Source organism: Sphaerodactylus townsendi, linkage group LG13 (genome assembly GCF_021028975.2).
Source record: "Sphaerodactylus townsendi isolate TG3544 linkage group LG13, MPM_Stown_v2.3, whole genome shotgun sequence".
Classification (NCBI taxonomy): domain Eukaryota; kingdom Metazoa; phylum Chordata; class Lepidosauria; order Squamata; family Sphaerodactylidae; genus Sphaerodactylus; species Sphaerodactylus townsendi.
In genome coordinates this window covers 35,348,423-35,371,347 of record NC_059437.1, presented here as the reverse complement: position 1 = coordinate 35,371,347, position 22,925 = coordinate 35,348,423, and the positions used below count along the sequence as shown (strand labels likewise).

The window sequence follows — 22,925 nt, the reverse complement described above, 5'->3', positions numbered from 1 at the left end:
CGGAGGAGGCGGCGGGCGGGCGGGCGGGCGGGCGGGCGGCTGTGTGCTGCTGCCTGGCCCGCCGCAGTCTCTCCGCAGCCGGGCGGCCCTGCGGCTGCTGGCGGCGGGGCTGCGAGGGCGGCGGGCTTCCCTGCTGCCGGGGAGGGGCCGAGGCGGCTGGCCGGGAGCTGTCACATGGGCCGCGGTGCTGAAAGGCGAGGCGCTCCCCGGCGGAGCTGCCCGGAGCGCCGCCGCCGCCGCCCCTCCTCGCCTCTGGGACTGCCTTCTTCCCCGCGGCGGCGCCCCCCCTCCTCCTCCTCCTCCTCCGCCCCCTCCTCCGCCGGCCTTAAGAGATGCTCGCCTGAGCGGCCGCGCCGACCATGAGCGCGCAGGGCGGCAGCAGGAGCGACTCCCGCCTCCTGGGCCAGCAGCAGCAGCAGCAGCGGGCGGCGGGCAGCGGGCGGCGCGGAGCCGAGCGGGGCCCCGGACGGGACGGGAGAGGCTGCCCCCCAGAGCCGGCCCCGCCCGAACTCAGCTCCCGGAGGCCCCTGTGCCAGCCGGGCTGCGCGGCAGACAGCGGAGGGTTCCCCAGGCAGGCGGCGCCAGACGGGGCCCGGCGGGGCGGCAAGGGGCCCTCCCGCTCGGCCCGACAGCAGCCCGGCCCCGGCCAGGACGCGTCGCCGCTGGCGGAGAGGGCTGGACTGGCCGCAGAGGCGGCGGCGGCGGCGGGGGAGTCCGGACAGGTCGCCAGCCGAAGGTCCAGCAGAGAGTCCCTCAAGCTCCCCGACGGCGCGTCCCCCAAGGGCGGCGACAGGAGCCCCGCTGCCAAGCCCGGCAGCAGCCACCGGCGTGGGGAAGCCGACCCGCTCTTCCACCGGCTCCACCCCATCCTCAGCTCGGTTTTCGGCCAGGTAAGGGTGGGCAGGGCAGGCGACGGGGGCTGGAAAACTCCGGGATGGAAATGCGCTGCTTCCGGGCTGCCCGGCGGAAAACTTCGGCGAGATCTGGTAGTGCAGAAGTGGAAGGAGCAGCAGCCGGGGAGCGGGGACCGGCGGGGAGGCGGCGAGCGGGGGGGGGGGGGGGGTGGCGGGATGCGGGTCCTGGTCCTGGTCCAGGAGGGCTGCGGCAGAGGGCGTGGGGCAGGCGGGACTCGGGGCAAACTCCCTGGGGAAGTTCCCTGGGGCAAGGAGCTCCCCGCTCCACCACCAGCAGGAAGGATCGGGGAGCCGAGAGGGCGACCCCTCTTCAGGGGGCGCGGAGCGGGTTTTCTGTCCCTGGGTGCCCAGGACGGCCCTGAGGCTCGGGGTGGGGGGAATGAGAACAAACGTGCTTTTCAGAGGACGGGTGACTGTTGAACCCCACTCCAGAGCGTGTTGGGGGGAGCTGAAAAGGCAACAGGAGTCGAAGAGAGGGATTCGGACCCCCTCCCTCCCTCCCACCCACCCACCCACACACACACGTGTTGAGTGGCATCCTATAACGCTGGACTGAAGAAACAGCGCTTCAACTCTAATCCATCCAGCCCTGGAAGGACATTCACACCTGTGCCCCCCCCCCCCACCTGTGCCCCACTCGGGGATCAGAACCTCAGAGGTGAAAGCGCCTCTGGCCAGGGGGCAGTGAGAATTTGGGGGTCGGCTTCCTATCTCGGGGCGGGGCAACAGATGTCGCGCTTCCCAAAACAGGCAGACACCCACGAATGCTTGTGTGAACAGGGCGCCGAGTCCACCCGGATTCCCCAGCGCCGGGGTCTCGCCATGTGCTTCTGCGGGGCTCGCGGGGGAGAGTTTCCCGCGGGGCTGTTGTGCCTGCAGTCGCCCCCTCCTCTTCCGTGACTTTGACTGTCGGGTCTGCTGGAGGAGAAACAGAGCCCCGGAGGAGATGCCCGCAGACTTCGGTGTCTGCCGGATGGGCTCCCTTGGGCTCCTGGCCCGCTTCTTCGCAGTGCCGCGCCGAGTCCTGGTGGTGGTGGTCGCGGGGGCTGCGGGAGGGAGAGCGCGGGCTGACTGCTGGCGTGTGCGCGGCTGCGCGTGGGAGCAGAATCCTTCTGACCCAGTTCCGCAGCCTTCAGACTGTTGAGCAGGGCTCGGTGCAGCAGGCTGTTGCGCGGTCTTCCTGGCACCAGGAGAGGCTGGTTTTTCAAAGCTCCTGTAGGAACGATGTATTGTCGAAGGCTTTCACGGCCGGATTCAACTGGTTCTGGTGGGTTTTCAGGGCTGTGTGGCCGTGGTCTGGTGGATCTTGTTCCTACCGTGTAACAGACACGGTATGTAACAGGCTTCTCTCTGTGATACATCTCTGAAGATGCCAGCCACAGATACAGGCAAAACGTTAGGAACGAGGTCTACCAGGCCACGTCCACACAGCCCTGAAAACCCACCAGAACCAGGAGAAAGGACTGTCTGTTGTCTGTCCAGAGATAGCTGGCTTGGGGTTTTCTCTGTGTAGCCTGCATAGGGCGTTGGAAAAGTGAGGTCTCCAGAAAGGCCAGTGTTCACATGAGAAGGGTACTTCTTGTAATGGGGGCCCTTAGCTGGGGTTTAGAAGATTCCCAAAAGGACCGTGATTTACCCCCTTCTGTTCAAAGGACACTGGCTGGCTTTAAATGGGATGCTGGAAGGTTGGTTGCCTCCCAGTGTGGAGATGTGAGGGGACTTTGCTGGCTAAAGGGACTTCAGTGAAAGGGATAGTCCGCCATGCACCACTGCCGCCTGCCCTCTTTCTCCCCTTCCCTGGGGGAGTTTTTGGTGAGGGAACCTTACTCTGGGAAATCCCTTAGAGGACCCCAGCTCCTATAACATGTATCAAAAGAACAACAGAGAAGAGGATTATTGCCGCAGGGAAACGCTTCTCTGCTTAGCCTATAATGGCATGCATTCAACATGAATAAATTGTCCAGCACCTTGTAGGAACAGAACTTGGGGGGGGGGCTTTTAAAGTCTAGTGGAAGGAGCTAAAAGGGAGTCGGGGAGTGGGACTTGTGGATTTCAGTTAGGGCCCCCTCCCCTTGTTGAGCTCTGAAAACTTAATGAAGGCACGCACAACTTTCCATTGGTGCAACACTTGGTACGCAGCGTGTTGTCACTGAAAGTTAAGATTCAGTGGGGGCTTGTGGGAGCCACAGAGGCTACATACATTTATCAGAGGGGATCGTCAGGCTTGAGCAGAATCATCTAGGGGAGAAGGTAGGAAATCTCCAAGTGATGGGATACTTTCCTTTGTGGGGGGGGGGGGATGTTTTTCACATAGGCCGCTGGTATATCTTCTTGCAGTGCCATCCTAGACAGAGCTGGACCCTGCTAAGCCCATTGGTTTGAATGGACTTGGAAGGATATGACTTTGCTTGTCCTGTCAGCACCTTGAATCTGTCCCATCGTGCATGCAAATGAAATGTGAGTCAGCTTGGTGCAATTAATGAATTGTCAGATTCTGATTGCACAGGGTTCTGATCTTCATTTGACCATGAGGATTATAGTGTGGTGATGGACACGGTGACTGTGCAGCAGGTGCTGTCCAAATGGACATTTGAATGAGTCCTGGGGGTAGCAGTGGCATGGTGGTTAAGAGCAGGTGCACTCTAATCTGGAGGAACCAGGTTTGATTCCCCACTCTGCTGCCTGAGCTGTGGAGGCTTATCTGGGGAATTCAGATTAGCCTGTGCACTCCAACAAACGCCAGCTGGGTGACCTTGCACTAGTCACAGTTCTTCGGAGCTCTCTCAGTCCCACCTACCTCACAGGGTGTTTGTTGTGAGGGGTGAAGGAGAAGGAGTTTAACCCCTTGGAGTCTCCTTGCAGGAGAGAAAGGGGGATATAAATCCAACTCTTCTTCTTCTAATGGAATTTAACAAGATTCCATTTTGATCTTCTGCTAGGCAGAGAGGTATTGCAGGATGAGCCATCACTGGAAACCAAAAATAGCTGGACTGGTGATGATGGCAGCATTTCTTTCTCCTCCTTCACTTTAAAGGATTCACAGTCACAACAGGCTCTGCCATGATATGTTTGCAAGGACGAGTTGGACTCCAGCCTGGGCTGTGTACTCAAACAAGAGGTACTAGAGTGGACTGTACCACTGCAAATTACAGGTGGGGAGGTGGCACTTTAGAATGGTCTCCTGCACATAGGGGGAGACTATTGAAATAGAAAACAAGCACATCAAGGAAGAGAAGGTCCTTGCTCAGTCTTTTGCCTGCTCCGCTGGTTTTCTGTTCACAGCGAGTTTTTGTTTTCACTGCAGGAAAGCAATTAAAAATGTGGCTTCCCCCCTCAAAATCTGTAGCCTGAAGTGATACATTCCTTTCTGCCACTTCTGCATTTTACCACCTCATCCTGCTGCAGATGTCAACCAGGTCTTTTGGGGCTTTTAAAAAAAGGGTAGATATATTCCTTCAAGACCAGTTGATGGCTTTTAGCGATGGCAGCTAAATAGAACCTCCATGTCCAGAGGCAGTAACACTTTGCTTGCTGAATGAAGGAAGGCAAGGAATGGAATGCTTGTGACTTTTCTGTCTTACTTGTGAACTTTCCAGAAGCACCTCATGTATCACTTTTGTGAACAGTCCTTAAATGCTACACCTACTTTGGCCAATGGCATAAAGGTTGCCTAACAGTACAATTCTAAGTAGAGTTACACTCTTTTAAATCCACTGACTTAAATGAAATTAGAAGGGTATAAATCTATATAGGATTGCATTGTAAGTCTGACACATTCAGTTATACATGACCCCCCCACAAAGGAAAGATGCAGGCACAGATGCAGGTGTGAGAAGTGGCCCTAACATAAGGTGGTAAATTTTGCATGTACTGAAAGATACATCCACTGCAAGGAACAGTAAACGCTCTTCAACATTTCGGAGCCGTTTCACTTGTGGAGGAGTCTGCAAATGCACTTGGAACTGTGTTGTAGAATAAATGTTGCTGGCAGCTCTTTCCCATGAATACAAATAAAATGGACTCCTTAAAAGCACAGGGGAGCCTCAAAGGAGTTTGTCACACTCACCTGAACGGAGCGGGCTGCACTGGGATGCAGAAACGCTTTGCTAGATGTAGTATTGCAGTGGTAATGGATAGTTTCAGGAACCCACAAATATTGTAGAAACAAGGAGTACATGATCCTGGGGGTGCAGAATGGACACCACTTGATATAAATATTGCTGGGAATAGGAAGTAGAGTGGTTAAAATCTTCTGTTAACGTAACCTGGACATAAGTCATTCTGGAAAACTTTGCTTGCGGGAGTCAAGGGGAATACTGAGCATCTCCAGAATACCTTAATGATGAGGATTGTAGGACTAGCTTCACTGCAGAAGCTGTTCCATTTGAGTGCCAGATGGCAAAGTAGATTTTTAAAAAGTCTCCCAATGGACTAAAGGCTGTGGAGAGAAATGAGCTGTTCTGCTCTGCCACTATGGTCTCTGAGCAGAAGCTTTGGGAATTACTTCCCACAAAATGCTCTTCTGATGTGTCCAGTCTGGAAATAGCATCCCGGGGCTAGAGGAGATTTCCCAAGCAGCCAAGTTCACCTGAGGAGAAGCATGGCACAGGTACGTGAGCTCAGAGAGGCACAATTGGGTCAAGAAATCATAGCAAGGCAGCAACTGTTTAAATAATTGAGTTCTGGGTCCTTTTGGCAAAGTCAACTTGGTGCAGCTTGCTTGGTTTCACAGCAGCGTGAATCATGGGTAAGCAGATGTGCTGTCATCATGCATGATTGTAAGCTGTGGTCCAGATATAGGTTAATGACAGGTTAGGACATTGATTTGGTGGAGCAATTGCTTATCGTAAGCAAAGGGCGTTTCAGAAGACTGACTATAGAATTGTTGCACTGGAAGGGAATGAAATGCCATCGTGTTCAGGATGTACATTGGCTACTTGGAGCCTTAGTGAGGAAAGTGCTTCAGGCACAGGAGTCTGAGTGCAATCAAGGGTGGCACAGGGGCAGCCGGGGAAGTTGACGCCTTGATCTCAATCCACAGGGAAGGTCTCCTGTGCAGGTTCTTCTGCAGCTCCCGTTAATTTCAGTAGAGCCTGTATAAGAAGAAAGCTTCTGGGTGGATCAAGTCTCATGTTAGTTGGGGATAGGATGAAGAGGAAAGGCCTCCCATGCACCAAAACTCCCTCCCCTGCCAGTTATTAGCCTCTGCTACCTGAGTGAGATGCAGAAAGCAGTCTGAGTAGTTTGTCATCAGCTTGGTTATTAGGCAATGCTGTCGGGTTATTAGTTGACACTCAGGCCCCTTCCGCACATGCAGAATAATGCACTTTCAGTCCACTTTCACAATCGTTTGCAAGTGGATTGGGCTATTTTGCACGGTAAAACACAGCTGCAAAGTGCATTGAACGTGGATTGAAAATGCATTATTCTGCCTGTGCCGAAGGGGCCTCAGGTGCTCAAACTGAAAGCCAGACCACAGTTGTCAGTGCATTTATTGGTTTACTTGCAGAATGCATTGCCTGCTTTTTATAGACCTTCTCAAAGCAGCTAACAACGATAATTTTCAAAATGAGAATAAAATACTAAATAGCACATTAAACAGAGGAGAAGCAGATTAGTAAGGAAGTAGGGTCTTCCTCGGTCCTTGACGGCAGCTGGTCTTCCCTTAGCTGGCAGCTGGCAGCACTGAGCAAGCCTTCTGGGTTACTTGACCCCTTTTGAGCTGATAGCTGCAACGCTACCCTTTGACCATCTATCATGGTTCTGGTGAAGTGGAGTAGACAGCAGGCCAGCAGCTCCCTCTTCTGGAGAGCTTTCACGGTTGTTCAGAGAAAGGGAATTGGATCTGCTGCCAGCACCCCCAGTTTGAGCCTCACAATGTCTTTCTTGCCTTGACTACCCAAGTAAAATGCTATTTGGAGCAGAAGTACAGGCCATACTACATCCTATTTGTAAGTCTGTCTTCTCTCCATGATACACCTCTGAAGAGGCCAGCCACAGATGCAGGCGAAACGTTAGGAACAAGATCTACCAGACCACGGCCACACAGCCCGGAAAACCCACCACAACCAATGGTCGAAGAGGTTAGAATGCTGGACTAGGATTTTTGAGAGCCAAGTTTGAATCCTTGCTATACTGTGGAAGCTCACTAAGTGAACTTGGGCCAGTCACTCTCTCGTAGCCTAATGCGGTAGTTGTTGGGAGACTAAGGGCCTTTCCCCACTTCCCTTAAGCCCCACGCTACTCGAGGAGAGTAGCGCGGGGTCCCTCGGCACTCCCCACTGAGAGGGGCGGCGACAGTGCAGCTGCCCCGAAGCTGCTGCTGTTGCGCCCCTCAGCGCGCAGCATCCCAGGCGCTCTTCTCAACGGCGCCGGTCCATCAAGCAAGGTTGTTTGGAGGAGGCGGGGGGGGGGGGGGGTGGGGTTGGTAGTCAAAACACATCTGACCTACGGGGACCCCTGGTGGAATACTGGGGATTGTGAAAACATGTTCTTGTGAAAAGAAGGTTTGTACCTCAATCCTATGATGCTGTCTCTGGCTGTCTCTGGCTCTGGCTGTCTCTGGCAAATTAGTCTACCTGTAGCAAACTATTTCTAGTCACTTCTTAAAAGAAGGATGCAGCTGCAGTGTTTACTGCATGTTGATATCTCTGTGTGTGTGTGTGTGTGTGTGTGTGTGTGTGTTCATGAACGGAAAAATCACAAAAAATGCTCCTGAGCAGCGAAATCATCTTCATTTTGATTGTCAAAAGCAAGCAGACTGCTAGTCCCTACGGTTCCCCCCCTTTCGCCTCCAGAGTGCTGTGAGTTGTGTCAGAGAAAAGCACTGTCTTTCCAATAGCATGTTCACTCATCTCCACACAATTTCTGTTTACACCATTGGCATAAATTAAAAGCCTGACGGGAGATTAGAATGGGATAGAAGAGAACAGCAGTTGATCCAGGGTAATGATACTATTTGCATTATCACTTTGATCGCCCTGAAAAGCACAAAGAGTCTTGTAGTACCTTAAAGACTAACACATTTATTGTGGCAGGGACGTTGGAAAGCTAGAGCCCACTTAGACGCATAAATGGGTTTCAGAGTAACATTTCATGTGCTGGCAAAGGCATCTGACAAAGCAGGATCTGCCTCAGGAAAACTTCTGCCACAATAAATGCAGTGGTTTTTGAGGTGCTTCAAGATTCTTTGTCACTTTGGCTACAGTGGACTGAAATTTCTCTGAAAATCAATTGCCTGCCTCACACCTCAGCTCTGCTTCTGGCTCTCTGCAGGGCTCTTTTGATGTCACTAAGTTGCCCTCTGCTGGTAGTCACCAGAATATACCATAATATATTAATCAGTTATCAGTTATCTCGCCTACTTGTGGGGCAGCAGAACAGCCAATTTGCTGAGGGGAAGTTTGCACAAAGCAGGCAAGAGGAGACGACTGACAGAGCTAATTGAAAGGCAAGAAATTAGCTGAGTGAAACAAGCTCATCAATGTAGTCAACTGAAGATTTCCCCAGGATCTTGACAGACAATTCCCAAAGGCTTTTTGAGATAATTTGATTATATCTGAGTTTAAAAGTTGCATGTTCATTGATTAGTTTGAATCTGGGGGAGGGGATTATAAAATGATAAAAATACATAACTGTTATTTATTTATTTTTATCATTTGTGAACCAACTGGGGCATTCATGGAAAGGCAATACACAGTTTCTCTAAATAAATCACTATAACTAGAAAGTGCCCAGAATCTTAGATTGCCAGCTAAAAACAGCTTCCGCTGCCATCGGCCTTCATGTTGACTGTCTTCTGCAAATCAACTGTGCCATGCATGGCTAGAGAAAAGGAGGAAGATGGGGAAACTGAACAAAACGACCAGGGAGCACCTGAGCATGCGCTGAACAATGTTGACCTTCTCAAGAATGTATTTTAGCTGTTCAATGTCACAGCAAATTTCCATATTGAATAGGTCACCTCTTGTCTCATCAAAGCAATTTAAACATTGAGGGAAGGGCAGACTGAAGAAACAAGAGTGACACATACTTCTTCTCTGTCCACTGGAGCTGCACTATATTATTTCTACAGTCCTAAGTGATCGGAAGTTCCAAGAATCATCCTTGTGAGAACAGAGTCCTAGAGAATTTACCAGTATTTGTAATACTAATACTGTAGTATTTGAGGTTGGGGGCAGGACGGGCAAGTAACCAAACAACCGGTCAAAGCAGAATCCATTTTGTAAACAATAATATCACATTCTTATAGCTGCTTGGGACTTTTGGCAAACTAGCTGTCATATGCTTTGCTACCTCAAGAACAGCAAGGTTCTCTTAGTATGATTTCTGACCATTCATAACTGAGAATTCATAGCAATTTCTCACCACTCATGATGGTGTTGTAAATATCGGATACACTTTATTTAAGCTTAAATTTTGTCTTTCAACTAAAAACCAACTGTCCTAGAGATATCCTCTCCTCTTTGTGTTTGACTTCTGAGTTTAAGCAATTGCAGGAGATTATTGAAGGATGCACTCATTGAGTCAAATCCATCTTAGCAGCAGTGTCTCTGGAGATCTTCCCCTCTACAATGCTGCTCCAGTAATGGATCATGAAAGAATCAGGAAGACTGAACTGCTAATATGGTCCTTTTCATGCCTATGCAGTGAATGTGGGAAGGAACAATGACTCTGGCCCTGTCTACCTGGACCTTTCACATATGTGCAGAAAGGAACCCCCAGCAATTCTTTTCCCATGCCTCTTCTAATAAGCATATTGTAGAGACTATTGTCACTTGCTTTATGTTGGGCTGCCCTTGAGACTAATCCGGAAACTCCAACTGCAGCTGCACAGCTCCTTACTGGGATGCAGTGGCAGGTGCATATCCAACCAGTGCTCTTCCAGCTGCATTGGTTACCAGTGGAGTCCCAGGTCAGGTTCAAGGTTTTGTGTTAACCCTTAAAGCCCAGAGCAGTCTGGGACCTTCATACCTGCGAGACCACCTCTCCAAGTACGCCCCCAAGAGAGCATTTCACTCTGTGGTTCATTCCCAACCTGAAAGATATCTGACTGTCCTCAACCATGGCCAGGGCCTTTTCTGCCTTGGCTCTGGCCTGGTGGAACATTCTGTTAAATAAGGCCCAGGCCCTATGGGACCTATCGCAATTCCACAGGGCCTGCAAGACAAAGCTGTTGAACCAGGGCTACAGTTGAGGGCAGCAATGGCATTTCATCATAGCTGGGCTGGCCTCCCTTCCCTTCTCTTCCCCCTTCCCTTCCCTTTTCTTTTCCCTTTTCCCTTTTCTTCTCCCTTTCTTTAATTCATTCCTCTTGATACAAGATTTTATGGCACCTTATAATGTACAGTTGTATATTTTAATCCATAAATTGTTGTTGTAAGCCACCTGAGCCTGTCAAGGGGAAGGGCGGCCTAGAAATAAATTATAAGTAAATACATAATATTATTGTTGTTGTTAATATAACATGAAGTTCTCTGTTAGAGAGCCTGAGCATGCCTCTCCTGCACAAACTACATCTCCTAGAATTCTCTGCAAGAGAGAATTCCTATTAAACCAGTGTGTAACTGGATTAAGGACTTTGGTGAGGGGTGGGCAATAAATGTGAAGATAAATAAATAATATATACACACCATAGATGCTTGATGAATGTCATGCTGATCTTGGGCCACATCATGTGGAAGCTCCTGAACAGAGTGGTGGCGTGCTGTGCTCCACCCAGGGGAAAATCTCCACATGGAAAAAGCCTTGGTATAGATGTAGGCATGCCCCCCCCCCCACCAAAAAAGACTGTTTTTGATGCAACAAGATGATGCCCTTTACCGCTACCTCAGATCACCTGCTTCTGCATGAGACACTCGACTTTCTCCTCCTCTTCTAGTCCTTCTCACCTGTCACTTTGCATCTTTCTGCTCACCAATGAAGCTCTCAGTGTTGCCCTGTAACCTCCAGTCTCTGCTCCATCATGATGCAATCTGCAATACGACAGGCCCGCTGAACTTGTGACCCAGCATGTCAAATGTCACTTGTCAGTCTCAAGGGTCCATCTGCTTTTGCTGCCTGATTGGGACATGAGGAGGAATTTGTAAATGAGACCCTACATTGGATGTGTGTTTATGGGGGGATGGTTTGGTTTGCTGGGTCACATTTTGTGCAGGCGTGGTGAAAGAAGCTATGCATGGGAGGAAGCTCTTCTTCCAAGTGATTTCAGGCCTGGGAAACAGTCTGTCAAAGACACAGGCAGAGAGGAATTCTCCTTGAGTGTCCTGATAGTTGGGAAGATTTTAATCATTTTAGATTCTAAGCCACTATTTGTAGCTACTCTTAAGCTTGCAAGGTTAGGTCTTTAAGTTTGCTCCCTATTGAAAACCACTTGTGCATCATTGCATTTGTTATAGCAAGACTGAAATCTGAAAGTCTCCTTCCTTTATGTGCTGCCAGGTCATCCTCTTCCTCTGCTGTCCTTGTGAGCAAGAATTCACATAAAGAACTCAGTCAGATCCGTGGCTCAGTACTGGCCATTCCAGATCTGAGAGATCTATGTTGCCTGGTGATATGTTTCCATGTCTCTTTCTCTCTCTTTTCTTGCAGGCCTAGTTTCTTATTGCTGTTTGCAGAGGACAGCAAATCACTTCTGTAAAACAGGGTTCTTCCATTCAAGCAGTTTAATTGGGAAGAGGCATCACTTGTTCACTCTGTTTTTATGGAGGATTCAATAGATGCTGATGTCAACTCGATGAAGTCCAGCATTTTCTGTTCTTTTGTGTTTTTTTCCTCATCTTTTTTCAGTACCTGTTTGGTAGTGATTTCTCTCCTCCAATGCAACTGCAGTGAACTGACAGGGAACAGAGGCTGCTTCCAGACAGAGGAGTGAAAACCCATTTATATCACAGCAGTACCAGCAAACAATGCAGGGGTGGGAAGGAACAGCATCTACCCTCACGGCTCCAGCATTTTATGTTGCATCTGCACAAATGTGCAGAAGTAGTCGATAGTGCTGGGGGTTCCCAACTACCTGGAAGCCTCCTCCCCCCCGCCCCATTTCCCTTTCTCTGCTGAGCTGTAGTACAGTTCAGCAGAAAAGGTGGGGGGAACCTTTAAAGGGCTAAATGGATTGAGGAATGGCACATGTCGTGTATGGATTGTATGCATTACAGTGGAATGGCCTGTTTCGCCCCTCTGATGTTTGTGTGTATCGGGTTGGTCTCCTGAGTCCCTGCTAAGCTGGTTCCATTTGTTGGCTGAAATTGTGGACTATATAAGCTCCCTGTTGTGAAGCTTGTGTTCCCCATCCTAGTATCTCCTTGCTAATAAATGTATGGCGTTTTGAATGCATCCATCTCTACTGTGTAAGCCTGCTCTGAGTGAATATCCTATTCCTGATTTGCAAGCAAAAGGTAGCATCACAGCACACAAAAGTGAGCTGACTCATGCCATTTTGAAACTGGAGTTTAACTCTGCCCCCTCCATTGGTCTTATCTGGCCTGCTGTGACTGATTATTGAGTTGTAAACTGACCAAAGGAGGATCACGTCAGTGAGAGGAGATAGCAGTGAAAGGAGATCAGTGAGAGGAGATGAAAAAGGCAGAAGAGGTGCAAAAATAAAATATTGGATTAAAAATGGGGCTTGTATTACGTATGGGCATTAAAGATTGGTCTTGAGCCCCAAGAGGCTGAAAAAACGACTTGCAGTAGACAATGTTTATTGGGCCAATGGCTAACTAAGCATTAGACAGTATCATATATTCAGTTACTCAGCGATAGCTCAGTGCTAAATTACATGGTTTGCATACAGGAGATTCTAGGTGCAACTCGTGGTATGTCCAGTTAAAAGGATCTCTGTTTCTGCCGGGATAATCAGAGAACTGCTGCCATTCAGAATAGACAGTATCAACTAGATGATTCGACTCTATCAGGCAGTCTCAAATATTCAGCGAATGTGATAGAGTTTCAGCCTGGTGAACCACATTGCTAAGAGCAGAAAGAAAGCCTGAAGTCTCGTGCAAGATGTCCTGTCAGAATCAAGCCCTTTGGCTTGGTCCTTTGGGCTGCTTTAAGGCCTCAGTCTCACCCTCCTTTTGCTAACTGCTAGCTTTCTGCTGGCAATTGAGAAGACATGTTTCAAGGTATAAGTCACCAGTTAGTCTCCAGGCTGGTGGCTTTCTGACTCCCCATCATTGTCCACTCCTTGGAGCCTTGCCTGTCCAGATGCCCGATCTGCTTTTTTGTCCAGTTATCTGTTTTGATGAGATTGAGCTGTGTTTGGAAATGGCTGCCTGGAGTTACTACGATGCCACGCTGCAAATTGGTATAAGCCCAACATGGGTGTGTTGAGTTGATCTGCCCTAAGCAAGATAGTTGTTATCAGCGATAAAACTTAAATTTAGATCATTGTTCCTATCAAATCTGAAGCCACCCCACTGTGGCAAGGGTCCCTCTTTGTTGAGATGAGTACCTCATGGAACTCAGAGTCTCCCAATGTCAGCAAAAATGACTTTTGTTGAACATAAAGCTGTCAACTGATCAAAGAACATTCAGTTCACCGCTTTGCAAGTAGTGTTTGGGGAACTCAATGGAAAAGATTTCTAACAGCAGTCGAGCCACCACTGTGCATGGTTGCAGGGGCAAGTTCCACGGGAGAGGTAAGACCAATCACTTCTGTACTCAGCTGTTACCCTCCCTGAGATCATCTTTGAAGGTCCTTCTCTGTGCATCTCCATCCCTCAGTGTCAACTGGCCTTCTTGTCCCCCTGTCTTGTGGCCACAAATGTGGAATGAAACTCTCCTCACCCCCCTTAATTTTGCTTTGCTGATGCTGAAAGTGATTTCATGGCAGCTTTGACTGCTGGTTGTTGCTGTGTCTTCTCTTTATTTTACTGTATATATTGTGCCAATGTTAATATTCTGACTGGCTTGTTGCAATCTCCTGGGAGTTTCTGTAGAGAATGACAAGATGGTTCTATTCAACAACAGTAATCATAACTTGATGTGTGGTACTACACACACTGAGTTTATGCAGAGCAATGGTGTGGCCCGACAGTTATGGGCCAGGGCCTCCTGAAGGTGTAATGCTTAGTTCAGCCATTCTCAACCAGGATACCGTGGTACCCTGGGGTGCCGTGAGCATGTCCCAGGAGTACCGCAGCAACACTACCGCCCCCCCCCCCTAATTTTGTGGTGTCTCCCACTGGCGCCAGCATGGACATGGAGCTGGCCCATGGGGCAGGGCCTGCCACAAGGTCAGCAGCCAGCACCACCCCCAGTGCTTCCCTTCACCCTGGGAGGGGAAGGGGGGTGGCAAGCAGGGGCAATGGGAGGGGAAGGGTGGCGGCAGGGGTACCGTGAGATATGAAGAGTGAGGTCAAGGGTACCCTGACCTCGAAAAGGTTGGGAAACACTGGCTTAGTTTATAAACAAGTGAGAGGAGAAGAGGGCTCCCTAAAAACTGAAGCCACTAGTTGAGTTCACTGTCTTTCACCAAGTAATGGATTAATTGAATCCAAATCAATCTATGTAGCCTCCAGACAGCAGTAGAGGTGTCATTTTCAGATACTAAAGAAAATGTGAGGTAAACTGCCATTTCATAGACAAAAGTTGCCACTCACTGCTAGTAGTCGAAGGTAAGGCTTTAAGATTTTCTCTTTCCCCCCCCCCCCCCCCCCGCATTTAACACAATTCACCAGACCATGAACCCTTAACTCTGATCTTCGTCATTAGCAATTAAAGCTGTAAATGCCACAATTAAACGAATCAAAGTTTTTACACACAATTTTAAAACCCTGATTTCTCTGTACCTTAAACATTACACACACAAAAGCTGGGAGGATTCGCACTTGCCGTTGGATTCTCTGCCCTTTATAGGCTGAGGAAAGAAGAGCCAGGCAGCAATTTTGCGCTGTTTTTAAACCAGATGTGAACTCGATTCCAAGGCCTCTTCAGCACAGCATAGGCATGTGCAGAGGGGGCCCAAGTGTGTCTTCTAATGCTGCAGTCATTTCCTAAGAGGATTGCTTTCCACCAGCTAACCAAGTTGGTAATAAAAGCACTCCACATTTCAGGAGATTCAGAAGTAGAATTATTTCAGAGACAAAGTGGGCCCAAAATAGCAGGATTTCCTAGCCTATATATAAAAAGTAACTTCTTGTGGTACCTCTCTGCTCTTAATTTTCCTTGGCTTGGTTATCTTTGGAGAGTCAAAGCAGTTCCCTGTGTATTGAGAGTGGTGGGAGGGATCTGAATTTAAATCTGATGTAGATTATACACCCACCTCCCTCTCTGTCCTTTCTCTTCCTTTCTCTGTCCCTCCCTCTCTCTGTTTCTCTCCCCTCCCTTCCCTTCCCGCTTCATCTCTTCAAGAAAGTGACCATAAAGTTTAAAAAACCCAAACAAAGAGAGAGAGGGAGAAAGAGAGAAAGAGAGAGCTCTCTGAAGAGGGAAGTTCCACCAGTAGCAGCCAATTCTTATTTGGATTTGACTGCCTGTGTCTCGCTTTGCTCCTAAAGACTGCCTTTAATGGAATCAATTACCCAGTTTCCTTTATAACCGAGTCTACTGGCAAGGCAGCTTCAACATATTATGGGCAACTGTGTGAAGTCTCCACTGAGAAACCTCTCGAAAAAGGTATGTTCCCTGGCTGGACGTGTCATACATGTCTTGAGTTAGCATCTTTTGGGATGAGTGATGATGTGGATGAAGTGGCAGGGAGGGATTGGGGGGAGGAAAGTGGAGATGTGTCAGCCAAACTCCCTATGTGGGTTCCTTTCTTTATAAGATAAGATTGGCCTGCCAAAGGTGCACTGTACTAAAAAAATTCAGAGACCCTAACAACTGCATGCATGCAGACACGGCTCTTTCCATGTGCAATTTTGTGTCGTCTGTGGGGCTGTGTAGTCGTGTGCATATGTCTGCAAGGTGTGGGGCACCAAACCTTTTGAGAAGTTCTCCTGCGAGAACTCCATTGAAATGAAACACAACATGATGCAGCTCTCGTTCGTGTCAGTGCCCCATCGAAAACCTGGTAGACTTTGCCCTCTGTTGTTTATTATGAAGATGTCAGTGTTCCCCTTTGTAAAAAATATACATGTCCACATTTTGTACAGAAGTACTGATTTGTCTGTGAAGGCAAACACAGTCTTTGTTTTGTGCAGGGAGGACATGTGTATCAATGTTAACAGGGAGGGATGCCAGAAGATATCCATTTGAGCCTCAGTGGAGGTGGAGGCATGTAAATTAGCACATGTTCCCAACAAGGATGCAGTTGACCAAGTGTGTTGCTGCTTACTTATTATAGAATTGCACTTACTATAGTAAGTAGTTTGCGCTGCCCACACTATACTTGTGCATCCTGTTCCTCTCATGCTTTTACATAGTGGTATCATGATCTGCCATTCCTGTTCAGGCAAATATAACGTTTGACGATCATGCTGGTGATCTCTTACTCTGGCATGATCTAAAGGTGTGATTTCTCCCTCTTCCTGTGTACTCTGCTTCCTGACCCCCAAGTTTTCTTTTCGGTCAGAGAGATTTGCAGTTTCTTCTGCCCTACCTTTTGTACAGAATGCAACAAATACAGTTCGTAAATAAAAGCAACATTGCACCAACACACAAAAACACTAAAAAGGAAATGTTATTCTAAGACAGGACGTAAAATGGTGTAAAATGTAAAACTGAGACCTTCAAATATGGTCAGGTAGGTGCAGGCTTCATCCTGGAGGGACAGTGGTGGGATTCAGCCGGTTCGCACCACTTCGGCAGAACCAGTTGTTAAAATGGTGCTTGTAAATGACCAGTTGTTAAATTATTTGAATCCCACCACTTGACAGCAGCCTTTGTTTGTCATACCAGGATACTAAGTGAAGATGGGTACAAATGTTCCTTGAAGCACAAGCACAGGGTCATGGGAGCGAATGTACAATAGCATGCTTATTTTTATGTGCATTGTGATCCCAATGTGCGCTGTTGTGTAGTCATATAAGTTGGTGCATATGTGCATGTGGAAACTCCATACATTAATACATTCCCCCATATGGACATGTGTTTGTCAATAGACACCTGTTGTTGTTGTTGTTGTTGTTGTTGTTGTTGTTGTTGTTGTTGTTGTTGTTGTTGTTGTCACTTGTGCTTGCGCTTTGAAAGTACATTTCAGAAGACCTGTGTGTGCTTGAGCAGAGAGGTACATTGGCCAAAGGGTTGCTCTATGCCTGTTGGCTGAGAATAGTTTGAGTATTCAGTAGTTGTGTGTGCATATGTTTATACAGGTCTTGTAATGTGGTTGCTACAAATTTTGAGAAACCACTCTGGAGTAAACATGAGGCAGCTGGTGAGATTAATTAGCTTGTAGAAAGGCTGAAACGAAGAAGAAACCAGGGAGAAATTATTTGTTGCCTCTCATAAAAGGAAGAAATGGTTCTGGATAGTGGCAAAGATTGAGCTCTTTATCGGTTCTTCAGGGAGCCAAGCATTGTCAAGGTTCAAAACGGGAAAGAGGCTGGAATTATGCTTGCCTGCTTGTGGCTTAAATAGGGAAGTCCTCCTCTCTGAGCAGCTCCCAACAAGGACAAGTTATAAACCATACCCTAAGTTGCATTACCATGAGAGAAGGAAGTAGTTCACACTCTGTAAGCTGCCCGTCTGATTTTTGGAGTCTGGAACCTAGCTGTTGGCCACTGGAGGGACAGCAGAGACCGACCACATATTACATTTTTAGGGGAATATCTATGCTGTTTAAATTATACCCCTGAAAATGTCAATTGTGATTGTAGTAAACATATGCCCTGTACCAGGGAGCTGAAATTGGATACAGGTTCTTGTTGAGTGGGCACTGAATAGTGAGCCTGTGTGTGTTGTGTGTAGTGACCCATAACAGTCTCTAGAACAGCTGATAGGCAAGAGTGAGCTTTCTTTTATCTCCGACCAGTATTAATCCTTTCCTAGCAGAGACTTTTAAAACGATGCTGTTCCCATTCTAAACAAATTGGGAGTTGAGGGATCGCAAAGGGTGATGACGGTAAGCTCTGGGCACTTTACATTTTACAACTGGTCTCAGAGTAAATCCAGTCCAGTTGGTTTTCTTCATATCTGATGACTTGCATGACCTTGATGTTGTAAGAAAATAAAGCAAGAGGTGGTTTGACATGAGAATGGCAAGAAAAGGACATGAGCGCTGCAAGTGATGTGCCCCAGAAGGGTACATCCAACTGATGCTCAAGTATATCCTCCTGTATAGAAGACATTTTAGTACATCACTGGGTCACACACTCCATTCTCCCGCTCAGTGCCAGGGCAACAATTCCAAGAGAAGTTGAGCAGAGGTAGAAATACATAAGCAAAAGGCTTACTTTCCCCTCCCTCCTACATTGTATACGAGTTCCAGAACTTGGGTTTAATAGGAATCTATCAATCCACTGAGCTGACGCTGGAGAATTCTACTCTGCCCTTAGCTTCTTGAGACCCAAGCCCCACCAGCCCCATAAGTGGGGAGAGAGCCCTGTCTCAGGACCAGTTAGAGGCATTTTGCTGCTTTAGAAAACTGGTGCAAGACTGACAAATTCCCTTAGAAGAAACCTCTTAGAAGGGCAAAATGCATAGTGAATACACACACTATTTTATAATGTTGGCCTTGGCATTTTTTATCTGTGCTAAGCAGCCATGCTTCAGGATGAAAAGCACATTCACAGTGACATAAACAGTTGTGACTTATGCAACAGTGCAAGGATCCTTTGCAAGGGATCCTTCTCTTGAGATTCCTCCAAAATAGGCCCATTTCCCTTCTTCACAGATCCTGCAATCTGCACTCTGCCTGAATATAAAAAATCACAAAAGGCTACAGGTAGCACCCCCTTTCCCTCCTGTCTGTGCTGATTCTTTCTGCAGCCTTGATTATTCTTCTAGCCTTGACAGGAAATTAATTGGCCAGCTTTTTTCTCTGGTGTGCCTAGCTGTGTTCACGAAGAGGTCAGAGACTAACAGGCAGCTATCTTTTTTTGGTTTCAAAGGCTCCACGTATGATGCCAACTGCGCATTTTCAACTTTGCCACATTCAAATAATGCCTATCGTATAGAACTAAAAGATTGAATTGGTAGATAAGTTAAAGTTCAGAATACGTTTGTATTGAAGCCTGGGTATTATGCACATTTATTTATTTTAGTAATCAGTTGAAGAACAAATGGTTACTCCAAAACAAAGACTGAGTAAGCTGACAGTTCTAGTGTTCAAGCATCCAGTAGTCACTGGATTTTTCAGCAGTTTCCCAGATCCAGTAGCAGATGATTTTTCAAAGAACTAAAGGCAATATGAAAGAGGAATCGCTGCTCCTAGTTGTGTCTGCTGTTCTCATAGTTGCCTCTGATTAAATAGGTTTGGCAAGTTTTGTTGCAGAACATATGGGATGTAAAGTGACTCTCAATTAATCTGAAACTCACTTCAAACAATTTTCTCTGGAGCAATTTAATATTTTTTTTTCTGGTATACAGAGGATTTTTCCATCAGTTATGGGCTGGCAGATATGATCTTTTATTCTCTTTCTTTCCCTCCTGGTGTGCTTTTATCCACAATTGTGACCTTGATACTATTCTTACCCTGTTACTGCCAGTGGCATCATGACCGCTGCAGACTGCCTTGAGTCTGTGTTCACAAAAAAAAAAACACCTGCTATCAGGCTTAGTGTGTTTTATGCAACAAACACATGACACACTCAGCTAAGAAACACAGTTGTGCATGCAAATCCCCATCCTCGGTGTGTGTGTCCTTGTCTGTGTCAAAAGAAACTTGCAGTGTTCCTCTGGAATGCTCATTTTTTTAAGGATATAGTCCACAGTAGACCAATGTACTCTGAGGAAAATGAGCTGTTGGCAAGGAGTTCTTTTGTCTCTCGTGAAAGCAATGGCAGGATTGTGAATGTTTACTGCGTAAAATCCAAAGGTCCCACTGAGCATCACTGGCTTTTTATAGCTGCATGGGAATGTTAGGATGAAGCGTTTCTGACAGAACTTCTGCCATGCATTTCTATATAAGGCTAGCTGCTGGCTCTCCAGCGGGGCCTGGAGCTTCCATTATTGGATTCCATTCTGGAGCCCCTGAGTACTGGAAAGCACAGATTTCAAAAAAATGGCATCCTGTAGATTGTGATCCTGTGAATGTTAAGACTACGGGGGAATGATCAGCCAGGAGTTGGGAACTGAAGAAGAACCAATGAAATTAGTTCTACAATTACAGGAACAAACTAGGATGTGACCAAATTAGTGCTTTTTGGCAGCCATGAACTTCATAGGCCCCTTCCGCACATGCAGAATAATGCACATTCAATCCACTTTCACAATTGTTTGAAAGTGGATTTTGCTATTCTGCGCAGTAAAATCCAGCTTCAAAGTGCATTGAAAGTGGATTGAAAGAGCATTATTCTGCTTATGCGGGAAGGGCCTTAATGAACTCTACCAGCTCACGCTCATTGTTAATTTTGTTATACTTTTAAAATTTGGTGTAAAAAACAAAAGAAGCACTGAAAGAAACCCTTGTCCTTTGATCATTGGAAATGCTTCTCACATACAGGCATGCCTGAGATATTTGCAGGCACTGCCCTCAATGTTTCAATCCTGCCTCACAACATTAAGTGCTAGAAACTTGTTTCTATTTTTACATAAAATGATTACTGAGACTCTGAGGAAGCTATGTGCTTTTTTAATGCAGTGGTATCACTGAGGCAGTCCTATGCTTTTTACTTGACCAAAACAGGGTATACTGTACATGTCGAAAGAGAAGATCAGTGACCAACTTACTCTATTTGGCCACGTGAACAGTAATTTTGTTTGTACCAATTTTATCCAGTGTAAAGGCCACCACCTACTACATTTTAGATTTCTAATTGGGACTCATGCCCCTGAGAAGATATTGCTGGAGCTGTGATACAAATGTAGAGATGCTGTGATATTCTGGCAACCCTTTAAAACAGCAACATGTATTAACATCTGATTTTCAGCTTTTCCTGCATCTGAAGCCTCATCTCCCATCTGCTTTCCTTCACATAAATACAGATGGAATTATTTTTAAAACATGTATCTTCTGAAGGGAATTAAACATTTAAATTCAGCAGGAAGAAAAACCAAATTCTCGAACTCTGAGTCTTTTGCATTTTTTTCTTCTCACTACAAGAAAGAGCGGGAATACTGCAGAGTGAGGATGCAGGGGTGGAGCAAGGGGCAACTGTCCCCGGGTGTGCATTCGCCTTGTGCCCCTGCCACACCCCAGCCCACCCCTACCACACTCTGGAATGCTCCTGGAACGTCCAGGCCACAGGCACACACGGTGAGTGCCCGGGGCAAGATGCCCCACCCTGCCTCCTGTCAGCTATGCCACTGGTGGGAAGCCCTCCACTCCATTGGTAATGTAGCTGATTCACATATACATAGATTGCGTTTTCACACTGTGCAATGGACAGATGTGAACAATATGCTCTCCTCAAGTCCTGCACATTCAGTGCCTGACTCAGATCAGGACTATGATGTGTATAGCTTTGGCCTCCCCCCACCCAAATGCCATTTATCTAACCTGAAGCAGTCCCAGTGTGTGGGTAGGGGGGTGCTTTTGATCTGCTAGAGAAATCCACAGAACGAGTGAATTTCCCAGTTGGCCAAATAGCACCTATCGGGGCTGTTTCAGATTAATAACATTGTGCAGAGGAAAAGCCTCTTATCTGTGCATATCATGGTCTTGATCTGAATCAGGCACTGTGCATGAGGAAATTGGGTAGAACCTGCAGCTTGGCTGTTGCACAGACTTAATTGGACCCTCTGTATTCTTGCACTGCCTAACCTTGACAGTACAAAGAGCGTATGGCTCCTGCCAGCCTGCTTTTCCCCCAAAAGATCCAGTAAAAGAAGGCACTACCACGACATCATTGTATTTGGAGTGTTCATACCCCAACAGCAGCAGCTTCAGTGAGGTGCAGCCAGGAAGCTCTGAGTGTCCTGATGTCATGTCACGCAACATCTTCTACAACATATTGCCAGGGGCAAGGAGATCAGAGATGCAGACAACAGCATTTTGACATTGCAAATTGTTTAGTTCGCCCTGAGATTTCAGCGTGGTGAAACGGGTAAAGAGTCAGACTGGGATCTTGGAAATCCAAGTTCGAATCCCCACTTATGCCGTCGAAGCTTGCTGGGTGAGATTGGGCCAGTCACACGCTCTCAGCTTAATTTATCTCACAGGGTTGTTATAAAGATAAAACAGAGGAAAGGAGAATGATGTAAGCAAATTTGAATCCCCATTGAGATGAAAGACGGGATATAAATAAAGTAAATAAAATAAATACATTTCAACCTTATTCCCAATTTGGTCACGGTTATCTTCACTGCCATGAGGACTAGGAACTTAGTCTATATTTTTGTTGTAAATGGTGGCCAAAGTGATCAGGAAGCCAAATTCCATGTCCATTTCTGTCTTTGCCATGGTAAGATCCTGCATGCACAGCCAACCTTGCTGGTAGTGGCATATTTATGAATGTAAGAAGTAAAGTGATTACTAATATGCAGATACTGAATCAGTATTGCCTGAACGTGCCAACTGCTCGACTTGTATTCAGTGGGAGGCCCCTAGAGATGGTTCTCTCATTAGCCTCCTCCTGAACACACAAAGAGCCACACCTGTGCCTCACAGCATCGGCATGAATCCTCCATTGTTTAGGGGCTGGCAGGAGAAAAGATCAGAGAATCTCTCTTTCCCATCTGCCCTTCTTTTAGTCTATCGCTATAGAGACATGTGCAGAGCGAAGGTTTTTGATATCATTTCAAAGAAAAAGCCCTCCAGGCAAGCTGGACTTTCATCACCTGTTGAAAGGGAACTCTGCTCAGAGCTGTAACAAACTGAAGGGGAGGGGCATTACCAAAAGCCGGAAGGGATGCAAGGCTTATTGGGGTGAAGACAGACGGCGAAAGTTAAGTGTAGTGGAAATTATTTGAATGTACCTTTGCTGTCCCATAAATGCACGTAAGTGATTCTGTCCTGAAACAATCAGG

At 47.3% G+C, this 22,925-nt stretch overlaps 1 protein-coding gene across 4 annotated transcripts in view; it reads left to right on the top strand.

The window, feature by feature from the left end:
- The first annotated feature begins 238 nt into the window (after positions 1 to 238).
- The window catches only part of CABP1 (calcium binding protein 1), a 35,386-nt gene continuing 12,699 nt past the window's right edge, over positions 239 to 22,925 (top strand). Inside the window, exons 1-2 of one of the 4 annotated variants that reach the window (XM_048514637.1) lie at positions 763 to 890; positions 15,270 to 15,533. In XM_048514637.1, the coding sequence (XP_048370594.1) occupies positions 15,489 to 15,533 (45 nt within the window). In that variant the 5' untranslated portion in view covers positions 763 to 890; positions 15,270 to 15,488. Of the gene's footprint in view, positions 891 to 15,269; positions 15,534 to 22,925 lie in introns of those variants that run through there. The other 3 variants (XM_048514636.1, XM_048514635.1, XM_048514638.1) reach the window with 3 other exon arrangements.